The following is a 20,577-nucleotide window of genomic DNA, read 5'->3' on the forward strand; positions in this document are numbered from 1 at the left end:
GTTTTGTATATTGGTTTTGTTTTTATTTTGATGTTTAGAGAAAAAGCGGGTTCATATATCTTCTAGTATGAATCTTTATAAAAGAGAAAGAAATAAAAATTCATGAATTGAGAATAAAATAATTTGAATGCCTTCTAACTATTATTTTATAAGTTTATAATACTTATACAGGTCTACTGATACAAAGATATTTGTGAAAGATTCAAGGTATAAATTGTATTTTGAAAATCTTCTAATTGGACTTGTAATAATTCTATGCATAAATCTGTTAAACATGCTAATATTTAGAAAAGCCTTCACTCAACATCTTTATGATTCTGTGAAAGTTTGCATTGTCTAGCCAATTCATTATAAATCAAATATTAATATTATTCAATTTGACAAATAGCTATTCAGACTTTCATGAAAGGTTTTTAAAATATTATGTAAGTTATTTCACAGATGGTCTGTAGGAAATTTTTCAAAGTCAACCACATCTAGTTCCTATCTCTCTTCTCATATCTTTAGTGTACTATGAGAAATAATAAAGTTACAAGTTCATTCTTACATGTCTTTTAAGTAGGATGGCAACCTCTTGAAGGTGTATTTTCAGCTGTGTCTATATATATAGGGAGAAATTAATTGAACATAGAACTATGAACTCAGCACAGAATTTATGTCAGTTTTCCTGAGAGATGACCTAAAATGTCTTTGAAATCATATTATGCTTATTAAGTAAATCTTATTTATAAAACCACAGTTGGAAAAGTAGTACAAGGAAGTGTCACCAAATCAGTAAGCTATTATAACATAAAGTGAAATGTGAAGGTAGCAGAGGTATGCAAGGTAGTGTTGAATGCAATATTGTACATAATCTGGAAGAGTAAGTTGGTAATTCAGTGGTAATATGTCCAGGTATTCAGAGAATTGTGAAAAACCTTCACTAAGAAAAATGCTGTCACTAAGAATTCAGTTGCTTAGCTCCTAAAAGCTCCTGAAGCAGCTCTTGGTAAAACACCTTTTACACTGCCTGGAAACAGGTCCAGGCCCTGCCCATCCCCCTCAGCCACTCAGTAAGTGGCCCAGATTCTGTGTGTGTGTGTGTGTGTGTGTGTGTGTGTGTAAGGGAGAGACATCATTTGCCATGATTCTCTTACATTTGTAAAACCTGACAATACTCTATTCACAAGAAACCCTTGTTCAGTGGTTTAAAACACTAAATCACAATTTTCTAATTCTAATAAAATAGATAGACTTCAAGGAAATAAAACAAAATGATTGTATTGTAAAGCCCAAAGCTGCTCAGAAAGGAAGTCAGTTCTCTCCTTTCTCTAGTACATGGAACATTTTCTGTTCTTCTATATATGTTATCCTTAGAGAAGGGTAAAAGTATTTTGTCCTTGATGGACCTATGATATCTAAATCTATGGATTTTCCAGGTGGGTTGTGTGGGTAGAAAGAAAATTATACACATTAACAGGATAAGGAAGGGGCTTTCTGACATCTTAGGCTGTCAATAGGAATTGACTCTGATATGAACTATTCTGAGGCAAAAACAAGTTGTGACAAGAACTGTTTTGTTTTGTTTTGTTTTGTTTTGTTTTGTTTTGTTTTTTAAAGCAGAAGGGGGCAACTTGCCTCTCAGTCACAGCATAGAAACAAATCACAGAAAAAGTAATGCCAGAGGTCTTGTGAAGGCCATAATATAAAATATAACAGGAAAATGATGTGAAAATTTTCAGATTAGTAATAATTATTTTGCCTGAACTCCAATTGGAATGGTGACTTTCATACCCGCATAATTATTAGACATGGGTCACTGTTGCTACGTGTTCAGTTTGATGCTGGGTGAAAGTGCAAGAGATTCACACAGCCATGATATATGGCTTGTTCTGTCACTCAACAATAGAACTATCCGTGCCAAAAGTTGCTAAGGGTGTTTGCCCAGAACTGGGTGCAGGGATGTGCAGATGTGAAAGTAGAAATTATTCTAGATATAGTATCTCTCTACTCTCATTTCTCAGATATTTGCTGCTGTAGTCATATGGCTTTCTGATTGAGACCGATTCCTGGTAAAAAAGAGCTTGTATTACTTTGCCTAGAGTAGAATGAAAAGAACTGTTAAGCTTTAAGGCCACATGAGGCTACTTTTTTATATATAGTGATAAGAGACACAAGGCATTATTTGCTCTGACAACCAATACATACCTAACTTTTATATGTGAATCATGGTCCAATAGAGTCATGTTATAGGATTGGTAAATAAATATTCTGATTATCTAAAGACAGAAATAATTTTGGGTCTGTCATTATCTCTGATTCTGCACTCTCCCTTGCTCATGTTTTGTGAATTAATACTCCCTGATTTAGATAAAGACTTCTAAGGATAGAGTTGATGTAAGATAAAAAGTCACTTTGGTATTTCTTCTTCCTTTGTACTTCCATGAAAGTTCTTGGACTATGAATTCCTACAATACCTAAACAACTTTTGTATAAATATGCAATGCTGGGTTAAAGCAGAAATGCAGAAATGAAAAGCCATGTGATCAAAAATAGAAAGAATTTATTCTCCAAAAAAGACTATGTACAACATAATGCTCAGAGACAATACTTTAGTTAAAATGTATTTACTGTATCCCAAGACTATTGGTTTTTACATGAATATACATCATTAAAATAAATGAGAAACCAATTTAATGAAAGCAGCTTCTATGAAGGACTATTCTATCATGGCACAATGGTGAGCTCCTCCTAATTAACAAAAAACATAGTAATGGAATAGTACACTCATCATAGGAAGTTATATGTGAGAATTAAATTTTGTGAGGCTGAGTCATTGAATACATCATTTAATAAAGAACTCAAGTGTCCAATATCATTATTTTGTATAATAATGACTATTGCTTATTTCAAAAAATCAATTGATTTTGAAAGAATCCAAACATAATAAAAGTTTCCAAATAAATTTGAACTTTTCTATGCATTTATGTGTGTGCATGTGCATGTTTGAGTGTGTGTGAATGTGTGTATGGGTGAGCTGCAAGGGACAGAAGTCCCAAATAAGTGTCTCATATTAAATAGAGTTCCTTTCTCTCTCTTGTGACATTGGAGGAGGTAATTTGGAATTGGTGTGGTGGTCTCTGTTGCCATAAATCCTGACTCCTTGCACTTTTTGATCCACGTTGCATAGTCTCCATTCCCAAAGTTGCCTCTTGGACTAAGTTTTCTGTTCTAGTTCTAACTCTCACATTGATATTCCAAAAATCAGGAAGGAAAAAAATAGAAAAAATCTCTGCTTACAACTCATAGGTCAGTATGTAATTTAGAAAAGGAAAATAATTTGTCCTTTTTTTTTATTTGCATGTGTGTGGCTTAATGGTCCTGTAAAAAATTTCTTACTTTGGAAAACAATGAAAAGCAATATGGAAGAGCAAGTAGAACCCTCTGCCTTTGTCCCGTGCCCCTAAAGACTTAATTCTTAAGGATTCCTGACTTCAGATATCCCATCATCCATGCCACAGAGGTACTGTCACATTAACTAAGCTAAATGTTGTTTCATAATTCAGAGGACTCAAGAGAAATGGAGTGTCTTTGCATTTCCTTCACTTTATTCTATACAAAGAAGTGACCCTGAGAGAAAACTTTTACAAAAAATAGATAGATTCATTTGATTTTGGTATACTGGAAAAATAATTTAACAAAGAAAATTGGTCTGGTACTTATCAGAGCAAATATATGCCCCAAGGATCATTTGTGACATGATGAGACACCATAGGATGCTCATCCATACAGAGGTGTGTTAGCCAGTGACTGACAGTACTGCTCTGGTCCTTTTCTTTCATCTTAAATGTCTTTTTCTCCTTAAAAGGAGACCCTTGGAATTTTTACAAGAATTTTAAAAGGCACTTTAACAGGTTTGCATTTTAACCAATGTATGTGTACTCAGAATGAGCCTATTTATGAAAGATGTGCTTAATTCTACCACTAAAAGTACCTTTAAAAGTTTATTCTATTGTAAATTGTGCTGCTATGAACATTGTGGTGCATAGGTTCTTTGATACTGATGTTTTAGGATTCTTAGAATATAATCCCAGCAGTGGAATTGCTGGGTCGAAAGGCAGGTTGATTTTTATTTTTCTGAGAAAATTCCATACTGTTTTCCATAATGGTTGTACCAGTCTGCAATGGAAGCAACCTAGGTGCCCATCAGTAAATGAATGGATCAAAAAATTGTGGTACATATACACAAGGGAATTCTATGCTGCAGAGAGAAAGAAGGAGCTACTACCTTTTGCAACAACATGGATGGAACTGGAAAGCATTATGCTGAGTGAAATAGGCCAGGTGTTGAAAGACAAATACCATATGATCTCACCTTTAACAGGAAGCTAAACAACAAAACAAACAAGCAAGCAAAATAAAAACAGCAACACTGAAATAGAGAAGAGTGGGACAGCGAACAAAGGGGAGAGGGGAGGGAATTTCAGGGGAAAAAGGGGAAGGATTTGCAGGAACTTGTATAAAGGACACATGGACAACAACTAAGGGGGGTGGAAATGGGAGGGAGGTAGGGGGTATGGGGGGTGTGGGCTGGGATGGGAGTAAAAGACAGAATACTATAGTTGAAAAATAATTAAATAAAAAAGGAAAAAAATTATTCTAAAGGTCTCAACAAGCATGAATTAATGCTCACCAAATATATATTTAAGATGCTTGAGGTATCCCTCCTCCCTCGTAGAACATTTCTCTTTAATTTTTAAATTACACAGTTGATGTACAGTATTATATTAGTTTCAGGTGTATGGCATAATGTTTAGACATTTATATAACTTATGAGGTGATCACCCCAATCAGTCTAGTACCTGTATGACACCACACAGTTATTACAATATTATTGACTGTATTCCCTATGCTGTACTTTAATTTACCTCCCTGTGACCAATTTTTTATGTAATTATTTTTCAAGTACAGTTTTATGCCTTTTACTCCCTTCCCAGCCCACCCCCCATTCTCCCCACCTCCCTCCCACTTCCACTCCCCTTAGCTGTTGTCCATGTGTCCTTTATATTAGCTCCTCTAAATCCCTTCCCTTTTTCCCCTGAAATTCCCTCCCGTCTCCCCTCTGGTCACCATCCCCCCGTTCTCCATTTCCGTGTCTTTGTTTTTATTCTGCTTGCTTGTATGTTTTGTTGTTTGGCTTCCTGTTAAAAATGAGACCATATGGTATTTGTCCCTCAACACCTGGCTTATTTCACTCAGCATAATGCTTTCCAGTTCCATCCATACTGTTGCAAAGGGTAGGAGCTCCTACTTTCTTTCAGCTGCATAGAATTCCATTGTGTATATGTACCACAATTTTTTGATCCATTCATTTACTGATGGAAACCTAGGTTGTTTCCAGCTCTTGGCTATTGTAAATTGTACTGCTATGAACATTTGGGTGCATAGGTTCTTTTGGATTGGTGTTTTACGGTTCTTAGCATATAATCCCAGCAATGGAATTGCTGGGTCAAAAGGTAGGTCCATTTTTAGTTTTCTGAGGAAATTCCATACTATTTTTCATAATGCTTGTACCAGACTGCAATCCCACCAACAGTGAACTAGGGTCCCCTTTTCCCCACAACCTCTCCAACATTTGTTGTTCATTGCTTTGTTTTGCTAGCCATTCTGACTGGTGTAAAGTGGTATCTCATTGTGGTTTTAATTTGCATCTCTCTGATAGCTAACAATATTGAGCATCTCTTCATGTGTCTCTGGATCCTCTGTATGTCCTCCTTGGAGAAGTATCTGTTCAAGTTTTTTCCCATTTTTTAATTGGGTTGCTTGTCTTCTTAGAATGGAGTCCTGTGAGTTCTTTGCATATTTTACAGACTAAACCTTTGTCTGAGGTGTCATTGGCAAATATGTTTTCCCATACAGTTGGTTGTCTTTTTATCTTAATACTGTTTTCTTTAGCCATGCAGAAGCTTTTTATTTTGTTGAGATCCCATTTGTTTATTCTATCATTTATATTCCTTGCTCTAGCAAACATATCAGTAAAAATGTTGCTGCATGAAATATCTCAGATTTTTCTGCCAATGTCCCCCTCTAGGACTTTAATGGTGTCACAGCTTATATTTATCCACCTTGAATTAATTTTGGTGTATGGTGTAAGTTGGTGCTCAAGTTTCATTTTTTTGCAGGTAGCTGTCCAGTTCTCCCAACACCATTTGTTGAAGAGGCTATCTTTACTCCATTTTATGTTACTGCCCCCTTTGTTGAATATTAATTGACTGTAGAGAGTTGGGTTTATTTCTGGGCTCTCTGTTCTGTTCCATTGGTCTATGTACCTGTTTTTATACCAGTACCAGGCTGTTTTGATTAGAGTGGCTGTGTAATATAGCTTGATATCAGGTATTGTGATCCTTCCTATTTTGTTCTTCTTTCTAAAAAATTGCAGCTGCTATTTGGGGTCGTTTGTGGCTCCATATAAATTTTTGAAGTGTTTGTTCTATGTCTGTGAAATATGCCATTGGTACTTTAATAGGTATTGCATTGAATCTGTAAATTGCTTTGGGTAGTATGGACATTTTGATGATGTTAATTCTTCCAATCCGTGAACATGGTGTATGTTTCCATTTGAGTGCTCAATCTCTTGCTCCTCATTTATAAGGCTGTGATGAAGTCCAGCCCTTCTTGTTCAGATGCAAGGACTGAGGCCAGAGGTGTATTGGGTGACCAGGATGGGGTTGTTCTGTGTCCAAGAGCAGACACTGGCAGGACTGAGGTTAGAATCTAGATGGGGGTGGCTCTGGCTGGATTCTGAATGCATTTTAAAGGTGAAAGAGGTAGGATTGCCTGAGGCATTGGCTGGCAGGTTCGAGAGAAATTTGAAAAGGAGGTTGAGGATTTAACTAAGGTTTTGTCCTGAGTGACTGGAAGGGTGCAGTAACCATCAATGGGGAAAAGGGAACCTGAGAGAAGGTTTGGAATATAAAATCTGAAAATCAGAATTGGATATATTAATTTCAAGATGGTGAGTGGACAACTGGATTCAAAAGACTGAAGTTTGGGAGACAGGTTTGGGGAGTCGTTGTCATAGAGAAAGTCACCAGACTGGATGAGAATTCAAGACAGTAAGTGGAGAGAGAAACAGAAGAAGAAGACTAAGGACTGAGCCTGAGAGACTGGGAATATGAGAAGAACGAGCAAAGGAGACAGAGCAGAGACTGACCATTGTGGGTGGGGGAACAGCAGCCACAGGGCCTGGAAGCCACTGGGAAGTCTCCAAAGAGGAGGAATGATTGGGGACCTCGAGCAGAGGAAGCTTTAGAGTAAATGAGGCTGAAAGAATGTTTAAGAGAAGTTATAAGAGGAGAGAATTGGAGATATGAGGCAAACTACTTGTTTAAGAAGTTTTCTGCAGATATGGCCACAGACAAGGTTGGTAGCTGCAGTAACTGAAAGGTAATTTGTTTGTTCTTGAAAATAAAGGAAACATACCTGGCTGGTGTAGCTCAGTGGATTGACCACAGGCCTTCGAACCAGAGAATAGTGGTTTGATTCCCAGTCAGGGCACATGCCCGGGTTGCAAGCCAGTTCCCTGCAGGCCAGTTCCCAGCAGGGGGCGCATGAAAGGCAACCATACATTGATGTTTCTCCCTCTCTTCTTCCCCTCTAAAGATAAATAAATAAATAAAATCTTAAAAAAAAAGAAAAGAAAAGAAAGGAAACAGAAGAATGTGTAGATGCTGATGAAAAGCTCTAGCCAAGGGAGGAATGGATATAGAAGGGGGGCGGGTAAGGGAGAGGGGAGAAACACTAGCAGTGATAAACTTGAGTGAGTGGGGAGGACAGGGCTGTAGTGGAGAGGGAGTCATTGAGTTTTCATGAGACTCATCTGTAGCTGCACATTCTTAATCCAGTAGCCACAAGTCTCCCAAGAACTTGAGATGTGATTTAAAGGCCAAATGTTACCAGGTTCCTAGATGTGGCCTCCAAAATGCAAAATAATGAATTAATAATTCTTTTACATATAGAAATGAGATTTTTGTATCTACTGAATTAAATAAATGTTATTAAATTTTAAAAAATTATTGTAAAGGGAATTAGAATCCTATAAATGGACACCTGTGAAAGACAATTTGTAATTGCAATCTTGATTAAACAATCTTTGTATAAACGTGCACCTCCATTTTGACATTTTAATAATACATATATGGTCTATGAATTTTGGTGCTGTCTCTAACCCTCCTCACTTATTTTATAGAGGGCAAGGTTTCTTTTTTGCATATGATCCACTACCACTCTAACCAAAAGTTTGAAGTTATAATTATAAATCTTAAGTAATAGAATTTTTGTATCATCTTATATTTCCATCAACAATTCCCCTCTGGAACACAGAGGCAAACTAACATGAGGACATAGCAGAGATGTTTAGTTATGTATATGAAACAGAAGGCTTAGGAGGAAGAAAACAGTGAGTGCTTGTAGTATCTTTTCTTAAAAATAAAAATCCTTAATTTCACATTATCCCACTATCACTTCAATGCATGCACATACATACCACTAAAGAATTGGAAAGAATATATGTTACTGGAAAATATCTTCCAGCCAGGTATAGTATTGACAGATGACTAATTTTTAAGATAGTAAAGTATGCAGTAGGATAATAACATAGGCATCCAAAAAACTGAATTGCCAATTCAATGGATGTCAGATTTTGTATCCTGAACTGTAAGTAGTGTCTTGTCCTGAATTTTATCACTTATGTATTTTAAGCAAAAGAAACTACCTTTTTCCTTTATTAACATGTACATAAAATTTCTTTTGAGTAGATTAATTTGGCATAGTTAAAATAATTTCACAAAGTCTATTAAGTGACATATCTGTCTCATTTCATTAAAATAACATTAGCCTCTATTTCTGCACCACATATACAATTCTTATATTATTTATCTTAAGATTATTTTTCTGTTGCCTCAGTTAGAAATATACACCAAATAAAGATAAAAATTCAACATTTCTAGTAAAAATGAATATCAGATACAATGCTTTGACATTTTAATTTTCAATTTCTTTCATATCTAATATGTAATAATAAATTCAATGGAGATAAAATTCCTACTTTAAAGTCTTGAGGAGAAGAACATTTGGGCAATTACATGCAAAATATATAAGGCAGAAAGGACCTGATACATAGCAAATGTTTAATATATGCAAGTCATTACCATTATTCTGGTTACTATTATTCATTTACGTTTTCAGTGTTAAAATGAACTTAATTGAAATGACTTAAGTTTTAAATATAAGTCCAGGGACTTCCAGCCAAGATGGAGGCATAGGTAGATACACTTTGCCTCCTCACACAACCAAAAGAAGGACAACAACAAACTTAAAAACAAAAAATAACGAGAACTGCCAGAAAATAAAACTGTATAGAAGTCCAACAACCAAGGAGTTAAAGAACATTCATCTAGACCATTAGAAGGGGCAGAGATAGACAGACAGAGTGGAGAGGACTCACACCAAGGCAGCAGCTGGAGGACCAAGACAGGCGAGGCAGCAGCTGGCAGAGTGGATGGTCCCACATTTGTGTGAGGATAAAATGAGAGGAATGAGACAGACCACATAACCCAGGATTCCAGTGCAGGGAAATAAAGCCTCAAAACCTCTGGCTGTAAAAACTTATGGGGGTTGAGGTGGCAGGAGAAACTCCCAACCTCACAGGGGAGTTCATTGAAGAGACCCATAGGGTTAGAACATACACAAAACTACCCACCCAGGAATCAGCACCAGAAAGGCCCAATTTGCTTATCAGTAGCAGAGAAAGTAACTGTCAACCACCAAGAGATGAGGGAGTGAACTGCACTGTTCCCTCTCAGACCCTTGCCACACAAATAGCACCACAATGCAGTGATGTGGGTTACCCTTCCTTGGTGAATATCTAAGGTTCCACTTTTTACTATGTAATAGGCATGCCAAGAAAAAGAAATATGATCCAAATGAAAACTGATCAAAGCACCCCCAAAATACAACTAAGTGGTGGAGAGATAGCTAACCTATCAGATGCAGAGGTCAAAACACTGGTAATCAGGATTACAGAAGTAGTTGTAACTCAACTACTTCTACTCACAGAAGTAGTTGAGTATGGTTGCAAAATAGAGGAAAAAGTGAAGGCTAAAAAAAGTGAAATAAGGGAACAAGTACAGGGAACCAACAGTGAACGGAAGGAAACAAGGGCTGAAATCAACGATTTGGAAAAGAAGGAAGAAATAAACATTCGATGAGAACAGAATCAAGAAAGAAGAATTCAAAAAAATAAGGAGAGACTTAGGAACTTCCAGGACTTGTTTAAAAGTTCCAACATCAGGATCATAGGGTTACCAGAAGGAGAAAAGGAAGAGCAAGAAATTGAAAACTTATTTGAAAACATGATGAAAGAGAATTTCCCCAATCTGGTAAAGGAAATAGACTTCCAGGAAGTCCAGAAAACTCAGAGAGTCCCAAAGAAGTTGGACCCAAGAAAGCACACACTAAGGCACCTCATAATTAATTACATTACTCAAGATAAAGAGAGAATCTTAAAGGGAGCAAGAGGAAAGGAGACAGTTACCTACAAATGAGTTCCCATAAGACTGTCAGCTGATTTCTCAAAAGAAACCTTACAGGCAAGAAGGGGCTGGAGAGAAGTATTTGAAGTCATGAAAGGCAAGGACCTACATCCAAGATTACTCTGTCCAGCAGAGCTATCATTTAGAATGGGAGGGCAGATAAAGTGCTTCACAGATAAGGTCATATTAAAGGAGTTCATAATCACAAAGCCCTTCTTATATGAAATGTTAAAGGGACTTATCTAAGAAAAATAAGATGAAAACTATAAACAGTAAAATGACAACAAACTCACAACTATTAACAACTGAACCTAAAAAACAAAAACAAAAATGAGCAAAGCAAACAACCACAACAGGAACAGATTCACAGAAATAGAGATCACATGAAGGGTTATAAGTGAGAAGAGGGAGTGGGATGAACGGGGGAAAGGTACAGAAAATAAGAGGCATAAATGGTAGGTACAAAATAGACAGGGGGAGGTTACAAATAGTATGGAAAATGGAGAAGCCCAAAAACTTACATGTATGATCCATGGGCATGAACTAAGGTGCGGGTGATAGTGGGAAGAGGGTTACAGGGCAAAGGGGAATAAAGGTGAGAAAAAGGTGGGACAATTTTAATAGCATAATCAAAATATAATAAAATTTAAATATGTATATATAAATACATGAGAAAATAAATCATTGATCACATAAAAAGCTGGAGACAGAGTTCAGTATTTAATGTTCTTTATGAAGTGTCTCTGACTCATCTCCCTCTCTGTCTTGAAGATGTTTCATGAAGACCCTGCAGGAGGATGGCAACTGGTAGCTGTGGATGTCAACAAGCCCCAGGGACGTGCCCCAGCCTGCCTCCAGGTACAGGACAATGCCATTTTTAGAACCCACTAAGTGAAGGCTTTTGACTCTTATTTTATACAAGAAAATCCACAGTTCTCTAAGTCTAGATCTCCCTAAATTTGTGGTCCTTTAGTTAGGCACAGTATTTTCCTCCATCTTGTATTCCCAGGACCTACCATTTTTTAGATACACAGTGGGGATTTGGTAGCTATTGCATAAATCCACACAGGTAATGGCACATTAGAAGTTTTGAATCAATGAACATTTTTATTGTCATATTAAATCTTATAAATATATTCTACAAAGGCCTGGGTTATGTGGGGGCAGGAGGTCACAATCACAATTTACATAATTGAGTACTTCACTAAGTACCTGGGAAGGAATATCTTTAATAGGCAATATGTTGTTTTGCATCTGCAAGCTCTCTGAGCAACTTGATTTAATAAAGGTGTTTCCAAGCCAAAGTGCAGCAGCAGCAAATACAATGTGAGGGGCTTGCAGGTGGGCTCCCAGAGTCCTGGGAAGTGATCAGGGGATGGGCCATCAGTTCTCTGGCCTATGAACTTTCCGGACTTAACACCTGCTCTGAGCTCCTCATAAAGCCCAACTCCTTGAACTTCTTGTTTTGGCCCATAAACTCCTTGTTTTGTTTGGTCAACCACACTGGCATCTTCTCTTGCTTTGTTTCTTTTTCCTGTCCTCTGACATCAGTAACACTTATTCAAAACTATGTCACATTCCCAAGAGTGGCACTCCTATTGCTCCATAGCATTTCACTACTCCCATTAACCTTCTCTCTAAGGGTGAAAAATCCAGCAGCTCCACCATAGGAACAGAAAACTAATTCTTCCTTCTAGAGAATTTTACTTTCTTCACTTCCTTTTGTTTTTTAGTTACAAATCCTGTTCTCCCAAGGGCTGCTTTGCATAGTTCTTCATATCCCTCCCATAATTTGGGGAAGTGCTTTTCATCTGCTTTAGAATGAGAATATAAATTTTTTTAGATCTTTCTCCATGTGCAGACATGTATGTTTCAAGGGTTGGTACCTATGTAGCAAAATACAGTATTTTGAACTATTACTGTGGACTATAGTTGATTGTGGACCATATTGCCACTTAGTCATATATATTTTGTTTTTACCCATTAAATGGATAGAGAAAGAAACACAGGAAGAGTTTTCAAAGAATATTGATAATAGTTAATGTTATTTTCTGTCTTTCTTTTTATTGTATATTTTATGTTGACAATCTACTAATGATTCAACTACAACCACCTTTACTCTTACAATTCTACTAAGAGTAATAACAATAACAACAATTGTAGTTGTGATGGTAGTATCTTTCTTAAAAAGCATTTTTATATTTGTTATTCAGTAATCCATCAAGTGATATTTATTGACATTAAAATTGTCCTGAACAAGGCAAGTACAGCCCCCACCCTAAGGAGCTTACAAGGAACTTCATGGTGGAAGGAGAAAAAGAAGCACTGAACTAGCAGTTATAAGAATAATGGGATTTTAAAGAGGTAATGCAAGATGCTATGGAAATGTACATTTTGGAGTCTGCTATCCTTGGCTAAGAGGTCAGAGAAGGTATTTAAACTGAGATCAAGAGGAGATGGGAGTGCCTAAGGACGAGACTCATACCTAAGGGTGAGGTAGAAAGATTGGTGTGCTCTTCCTGCCTTTACAGATGAGGAAGTGGAAACCCAGAGGACCTGGGTAAGTCTCCTCAGGAAGTCATAATTCTAGCTAAACCAAATGCAGAAGCCAGGACTTGGACCTGGGTCCTCTTGTTTCTAGTCCCATGTTATTCCCAGCTGAAAAAATATGCCAAGGAAACAAGTTTATAGTAGAACTAAATATCAGGCTTCAGGCCTGCTGAGTAACAAATCAGAATATTACTGAACCCTGAATACAGTGCTTTAAAATCTATTAAATGATTGTTAATAGATGCCTTCTGGTTGCAATCTGAAATTAGGAAGAAAGTTAGCCTCCTCATCTCAAAGATTTGAAATGCAAGAGATAAATTACAAGGAAGGTGTAGTGGAGAGGACAACACTGAGGTTATAGGAAAATAAAGGTTGGAGAGGCAGATCGATAGTAGGCTAGAGATATGTAAATGGAGCATCCAAGAGACCTGCATGTTAGACGTACATTTTGAATATGACAGCATGCTTGATACAGTTTATGAATGATGGTGCATATGGTCTGAAATGAGGGGAGAAGGAAGCCAGACAATTCATTATGAAGGAAGTTCCATTCAGTTCAGTTTCATGTTAGGTACTAAGTCATGCTTTTCAGAATGATCCAATTTTACAAAATACAGATAAGAAGTGGGATGGCCATATATGTAGCAGTCACAGGCTGTAGGCACAGAGTACATTTCCATAAGTGAATGAAAAAAGTAATAAATCATTACTTAGTTAAAAGAGAAAGAAAGAAAATAAGTAAAGAAAAATATTTAAAATAAGATAGTAATCAAGTACTTGCTGACTTTTACTAATTGTTAATAACATCTAACACTAGGTAACAAGAAAATTTTATCTGAACCATCAACTTACTGTCTAGAATTATGATTCTCACCCTCAAGGACAAACAGTACCATATAATCATTTTTTTAAATGAGCAAAATATTCATATGTTCTCTTAAAACAGGTTAAACTGTAGAAATAAAGTAAAAAGGGTTTGCTTTAATTCCTTCCAATTTATGCTTCCTCATTCCTCTTCCAGGGGTAACCTAGAGGTTAATGTTAAGAGCTTGTCCTTCTAAGAACCTTTACTCTTGAATTACATGTTATATCTCTTATAAAACAGCATTTCCACATCTAAGAGGCATTGACATTTTTACAATGTTTTCTCTTTCTAGAACATTCTTCTCTCCAATTCATTCTTTTAATTTCAGCTCAAACATCATCCTCAAAGATTAGATTAGGTAACTTGGTTAAATGTTTTCATATTATAATTTTTGTCTGTTTGTTTAAGTTTAATAAAATAAATCAAAATGGTATAACTTGTTATTTAACAGTTGTTTCTCCAACCAGAGGTACCACCATGACATTTGGGGATATAACAGTCAAAACAATCATGGTCACTGACAGCATACCTGACACATGGAAGATGTTCAATTGGTATTTATTAAATGAGAGAACAATCAAGTGAAATAATGACTCAGAAACTTCTTGCTTGTAAAAGGACTTACTTGATTTCTTACTTGGAAGCAGCTATATTTGCAGTCTTGTTTCTAGAAACTAGGAATCAAGTAGAGTATGGTAATAACACTAGTTCGATAAAAGAATTTTTTCTAAATCTAAAATGAGCAGTACATTGGGAATCTGTTTTTACAAAGTATTTCTCAAATGTTGTATGGCTTTGGATAAACAAAAGGTTGGATACTTTTGCTAGCATATCTCCTCCAATGCATTGTGGCAAAGGCATCACAGAACATAACTATGACTTCTCTTAGTCTCACCCCTTTTATAATCCTTTTTGTTTTCTTCAGCATATGAAATAAAACACATCTGCGTTTGCAAATATAGTCTTGGTGAGTTGAATATGTAACATAGTTGATAAGAATGAAACCAATTTCTATCTTCAAAAAAGTAGAATTTAGGAGTACCAGCCAAGATAGAGGTATAGGTAGATATGCTCCACCTCCTCACAAAACCAAAAGTAGGAAACAACCAATTTAAAAAAAAAACAATCAGAACTGCCAGAAAATGGAGCTGTAAGTTTGTCTGACAACCAAGGAATTAAAGAAGAAACCTTTATCCAGACTGGTAGGAGGGGCAGAGATGGGATGCACAGCAAGGCAGTAGCTGGCAGACCTGGTGGTCCAGCATTCATGGTGGATAAACCAGGAGGAACAACTGGATAGTGAGATAGACCATGTAACCCAGTGTTTGAGTGCTGGCAAAATAAAGCCTCAAAACCTCTGGCTGTAAAAATCTCTGGGGGTGTGGCAGCAGGAGAAGCTTCCATTCTCTTAAAAGTGGGGTGAGACCCAAGCAAGCAACATTGTTCCCTCATTGACCACACCCCCGCATACAGAGCCACTTTGCTTGGTTGCCCTGCTCTGGTGAATACCTAAGGCTCCACCCCTTACAACACAACAAGTGCACTGAGACAAAGAAATATGGCCCAAACAAAAGAACAGATCAAAACTCCAGAAAAAGAACTAAGTGATAAAGAGATAACCAACCTATCAGATGCAGAGTTCAAAACACTGGTCATCAGGATGCTCACAAAAATGATTGTGTATGGCTGCAAAATAAAGAAAGATGTTAAGGCTATACAGAGTGAAATAAAGCAAAATATACAGGGAACCAACAGTGAGGTGGAGGAAACTGAGACTCAAATCAATGATTTGGACCAGAGGAAAGAAATAAACATTCAACTGTAGCAGAATAAACAAAGAAAATTTCCAAAAAATGAGGAAAGACTTAGGAACTTCTGAGGCAACTTTAGGTATTCCAACATCTGAATCATAGGGGTGTCAGAAGGAGAAGAGGGAGAATGAGAAATTGAAAACTTATTTGAACAAATAATGACAGAAAACTTCCCCAATCTTGTGAAGGAAATAGACCTACAAGTCCAGGAAGCTCAGGGAATCCTAAACAAATTGGACCCAAAAAGGAGCCCACCAAGGCACATCATAATTAAGTTACCCAAGATTAAAGATAAGGAGAGAATCTTAAAAGCAGCAAGAGAAAAGGAGACAGTTACCTACAAAGGAGTGCACATAAGACTATCAGCTGATTTCTCTAAAGAAACCTTGCAGGCAAGAAATGGCTGGAAAAAAGTACTCAAAGTCATGAAATGCAAAGACCTGCATCCAACATTTCTCTATGAAGCAAAACTATCATTTAGAGTGGGAGGGCAGATAAAGTGCTTTCTAGATAAGGTCATGTTAAAGGAGTTCATCATCATGAAGCTTTTATTATATGAAATGTTAAAGGGAGTTATCTAACAAAAAGATCAAAACTATGAACAGTAAAAGAAGAACAAACTCACAACTATCAACAATGGAACTTAAACAAACAAACAAAAACATAAGCAAACAACCAGAACAGGAATTAATCATAAGTATGGAGATTATTTGGAGGGTTATCAGCAGGGTTGGGGGGGAAAATGGAGGAAAAGGCACAGGGAATAAGAAGCATATATGGTAGGTAGAAAATAGACAGTGGGAGGTTAAGAATCTAGGGGAAATGGATAAGCCAAAGAACTTATATGTGTGACCTGTAGACATAAACTAAGTGGGGAGATGCTAGAGAGAATGAGTGTAATGGGTGGAGGGGAAGAAAGGGGAGGAAAAAGAATTGGACAACTGTAATAACATAACCAATAAAATATACTTAAAATAAAAAAGGAGAATGTATTGGAATGAAACATTTAAACAGCTATAATTGCATTGAAGTAATTAAATTATAATTGCATTGTTGAAATAAATTATAAAAATGAACCACCACAATATCTGACAGATGGCAAACTGGTAGACCAGAGTCCCAATTAGAGGATTAGGAATTCTGGATTTTGTCTTGAGAGTGAAACTTTGTTGCAAAATTTAGTCCCAAATTTAAAACACAGAATATTTTATATGAAAACTCATGGATCCTACTACTTATAAATAGAAAGATCTGGCAAATCATGGCTGTAATTGGCCAGAGCTGCGTGGTGCATGCCCCATTGGCCTGGGCATAGTCTCCACTTTCCCTCAGTGTCTCAATATTCCATACTGTCTCCAGAACACTGGAAATGAGTATTTTATTTATCCATACATTTGTACAATCACTTTTCTCAAAATAAAAAAAAAGATTTCACTTAACTCATGACTCTATGGTAGCAAAAGAAATAATAAATTTGGTAATACATATATATTAAGTAAATACATGAATGATTATTGAATGAGTGGTTTGCAGAAAGGATAAACAATTTTTATTTCTTTGTACCATGAAAGAGTATCCCTGAGTGTTTAATGCATGACTATGGGCCTACTTTTCTCATTTGTATTACCTACTGTGGCCCAAGAAGAATTGAATGACCCATGACATAAGTCAATATCACTTTAGATCACAAGGATGGTATAATGGTACATAATGCATAAATTTGAGTTATTCCAAAAATAGTCTTCTCATAAATTTCATGTTTTCAAAATTTCAAAATTCTAATATTGTAACAGTATAAATGGAGACTGGCTTGAATTCATTTATAAATGGACATTTAAAAATCATTTGAGCCCTTGTTTCAGGTGAATTTGCTTTGAATTCACTGTCTTCATTGTTACTATGTCATATATTTTTACTTTCTTTTCTGCTTTTTGTATCCTAGCCTAGCTTATTGATAATAACATTTATATGTCTCCCCCACCAACTGTAAGAAATTAAATAATTTAATAAAGTAATAATTATTGATGTAGCTTAATTTTTTCTACCCATTACACTAAATACAGAATATGACTGATGCTTCTGTCATTCTAGCTGTTTGAGGTGTAATTTTTTTTCATTCTCTCTTCTCTCTAAATATGGATGTATATATGTATGTATCTAAAAGATACACATTTACATGTATACTTCTCCAATGTAAAATATATGTGTGTATATCTACAATTATGGATATGTGTATATATATATACACACTTACTTCTTAATTGCAGAAATAAATCTATTAAGATTTTAAATGCTAGTGATTAGGATATGAGCAATAGGAACAATTTTGTGTTGTTTCCCTATATTTCTACACATATACAGATATTTTATCTTATTTCAAATGTTACAATCATTGTGGCATTTCTGCTCCTTCTTTATATATATTGATTATGAAGCTATCAAATGAATTAGGACACTTGGAAATCTCACTCTTCTATAGAATAATGGGCTCCATAGAGACTATTGTAAAGGAAAAAATAGGTACCAATGGTCTGCATTTCGAAAGGTACATTTGGTCTGCATGTTGAAAGTCTACAAATTCCATTTTGTGTTCTAAAACACAATTTTAAGCATAATCATAGCTATAATTATAACCATAATTGGAGTCATATGCAGGCATACAGGTAAAGGACTCAATTTGAGACCCTTAGGGTGGTATTTTCTGTTTTTTAAATAAATGGAAATACACATGCTTTGAAATTCAGTTGCAAAACCAGACATTCAGAGCTGTAGCACAAGCAGAAGCAGGTTGTTGAACTAGTAGGTGATGTGTGGTGAGGCTTGTAATGCCATTTGTTGAAATTTTAATTAATTAACTTAATGCTAATTAAGTTAATTTTGCTAGGACATTTTTCATGTTTTACAGTTATTAATGAAGTTCATACATATGTGTAATGAGGAACTTAGCCATGGTAAATCTTTGTAATTTCTAATATATTACTTCCTAAATTAAGTATAGACAAATATAGCCCTTGAAATACCCACCCAACCTCAGTCCTACCTGAAATCTCTCTGCTTCTTTCTTTACCATCCTGTGCAATGCTTTTTTGGCCATTTTTTTATTTAATTATTTTTCAAGTACAGTTTTATGCCTTTTACTCCCTTCCCAGCGCACCCCCCATTCTCCCCACCTCCCTCCCAATTCCACCCCCCTTAGCTGTTGTCCATGTGTCCTTTATACTAGTTCCTCTAAATCCCTCCCCTTTCCCCCCTGAAATTCCTTCCCCTCTCCCCTCTGGTCACCATCCCCCCGTTCTCTATTTCAGTGTCTGTTTTTATTTTGCTTGCTTATATGTTTCGTTGTTTGGCTTCCTGTTAAAGGTGAGATCATATGGTATTTGTCCCTCAACACCTGGCTTATTTCACTCAGCATAAGGTTTTCCAGTTCCATCTAAGCTGTTGCAAAGGGTAGGAGCTCCTTCTTTCTTTCAGCTGCATAGAATTCCATTGTGTATATGTACCACAATTTTTTGTTCCATTCATTTACTGATGGAAACCTAGGTTGTTTCCAGCTCTTGGCTATTATAAATTGTACTGCTATGAATATTGGGGTGCATAGGTTCTTTTGGATTGGTGTTTTAGGGTTCTTAGGGTATAATCCCAGCGGTGGAATTGCTGGGTCAAAAGGTAGGTCCATTTTTAGTTTTCTGAGGAAATTCCATACTATTTTCCATAATGGTTGTACCAGACTGCAATCCCACCAACAGTGAGCTAGGGTCCCCTTTTCCCCACAACCTCTCTAACACTTGTTGTTTGTTGCTTTGTTTATGATGGCCATTCTGACTGGTGTAAAGTGGTATCTCATTGTGGTTTTAATTTGCATCTCTTCATGTGTCTCTGGATCCTCTGTATGTCCTCCTTGGAGAAGTGTCTGTTCAAGTCCTTTTCCCATTTTTTAATTGGGTTGCTTGTCTTCTTAGAGTGAGTCATGTGAGTCCTTTGTATATTTTGGAGATTATACCTTTGTCTGAGGTATCAGACAAAGGCAAATTGTAATGCTGATCATCTGGGGTCCCACACCTTCCTGCATTTGCTCCTTACTATGGAAAAAAAGAAGATCAGGAAATGATGAGGAAAAGCCTGAGACTATAGATAAGGCAAGACTCAGACCTAGTTTCCTTTTCTTTTTGTGCTATAACTGCTTTCAGCATATGTCTGCTAACACATCTGCCTTACCTCTGACACATGCCTCCTCAGCTACAGACACCCTTACTTCATTCTATGAAGTCATACCCAGTACAGCCTCTTCCCTGAGAGAAACTTACCTACCCTATTGTAGACTCTTAGAAAATAGGCTCAAGGACAGACATATTCCAGCTCTGCTACTTATTAGTATGGCCTTGAGCATATTTACTGTGAGAATTCTTTACTGTGAGAATTGAGGATTTATGTCCTAGTCAAGAATTTAGTTGCAAGGAACAGAGGAACCATTTGTTGCCAGTATGCTCAGACTTGCCAGGTGACTATGCCTTTTTTGACTTCATCTCACTCTCTGTTTGGGCCATATGCATTCTCCTCTTTGTTTCTATCTCTACATCTGCCTCTATTTTTTTCTCCTTAAAGAGGAGCTTTAATCTGCCTCCTGCATATTGCCCAAATATGGAAGATTGTAACTGAGTTTGGTGGCCTCCCATTCAACAGTCTCACCTGAAAATATCCAAAGATGAGTGTAAAGCTAGGAGAAAATAGTTTCCTAGTAGACCACCCAAAAGGAGAGTTGGGCCACAGGCAGTAGATCATA

The 20,577-nt window shown here is 36.5% G+C and overlaps 1 protein-coding gene across 2 annotated transcripts in view; it reads left to right on the forward strand.

The window, feature by feature from the left end:
- NALCN (sodium leak channel, non-selective) overlaps nt 1-20,577 on the forward strand; it is a 416,515-nt gene that overhangs the window by 123,891 nt on the left and 272,047 nt on the right. For both annotated transcript variants that reach the window (XM_037142536.2, XM_053670341.1), the window contains exon 10: nt 11,343-11,429. In XM_037142536.2, coding sequence (XP_036998431.2) covers nt 11,343-11,429 — 87 coding nt within the window. The remainder of the gene's footprint in view (nt 1-11,342; nt 11,430-20,577) is intronic.

The sequence above is a fragment of the Artibeus jamaicensis genome, unplaced genomic scaffold (assembly GCF_021234435.1).
Source record: "Artibeus jamaicensis isolate MK-2021 breed Jamaican fruit bat unplaced genomic scaffold, CSHL_Jam_final contig_559, whole genome shotgun sequence".
In the NCBI taxonomy this organism is placed as follows: Eukaryota; Metazoa; Chordata; class Mammalia; order Chiroptera; family Phyllostomidae; genus Artibeus; species Artibeus jamaicensis.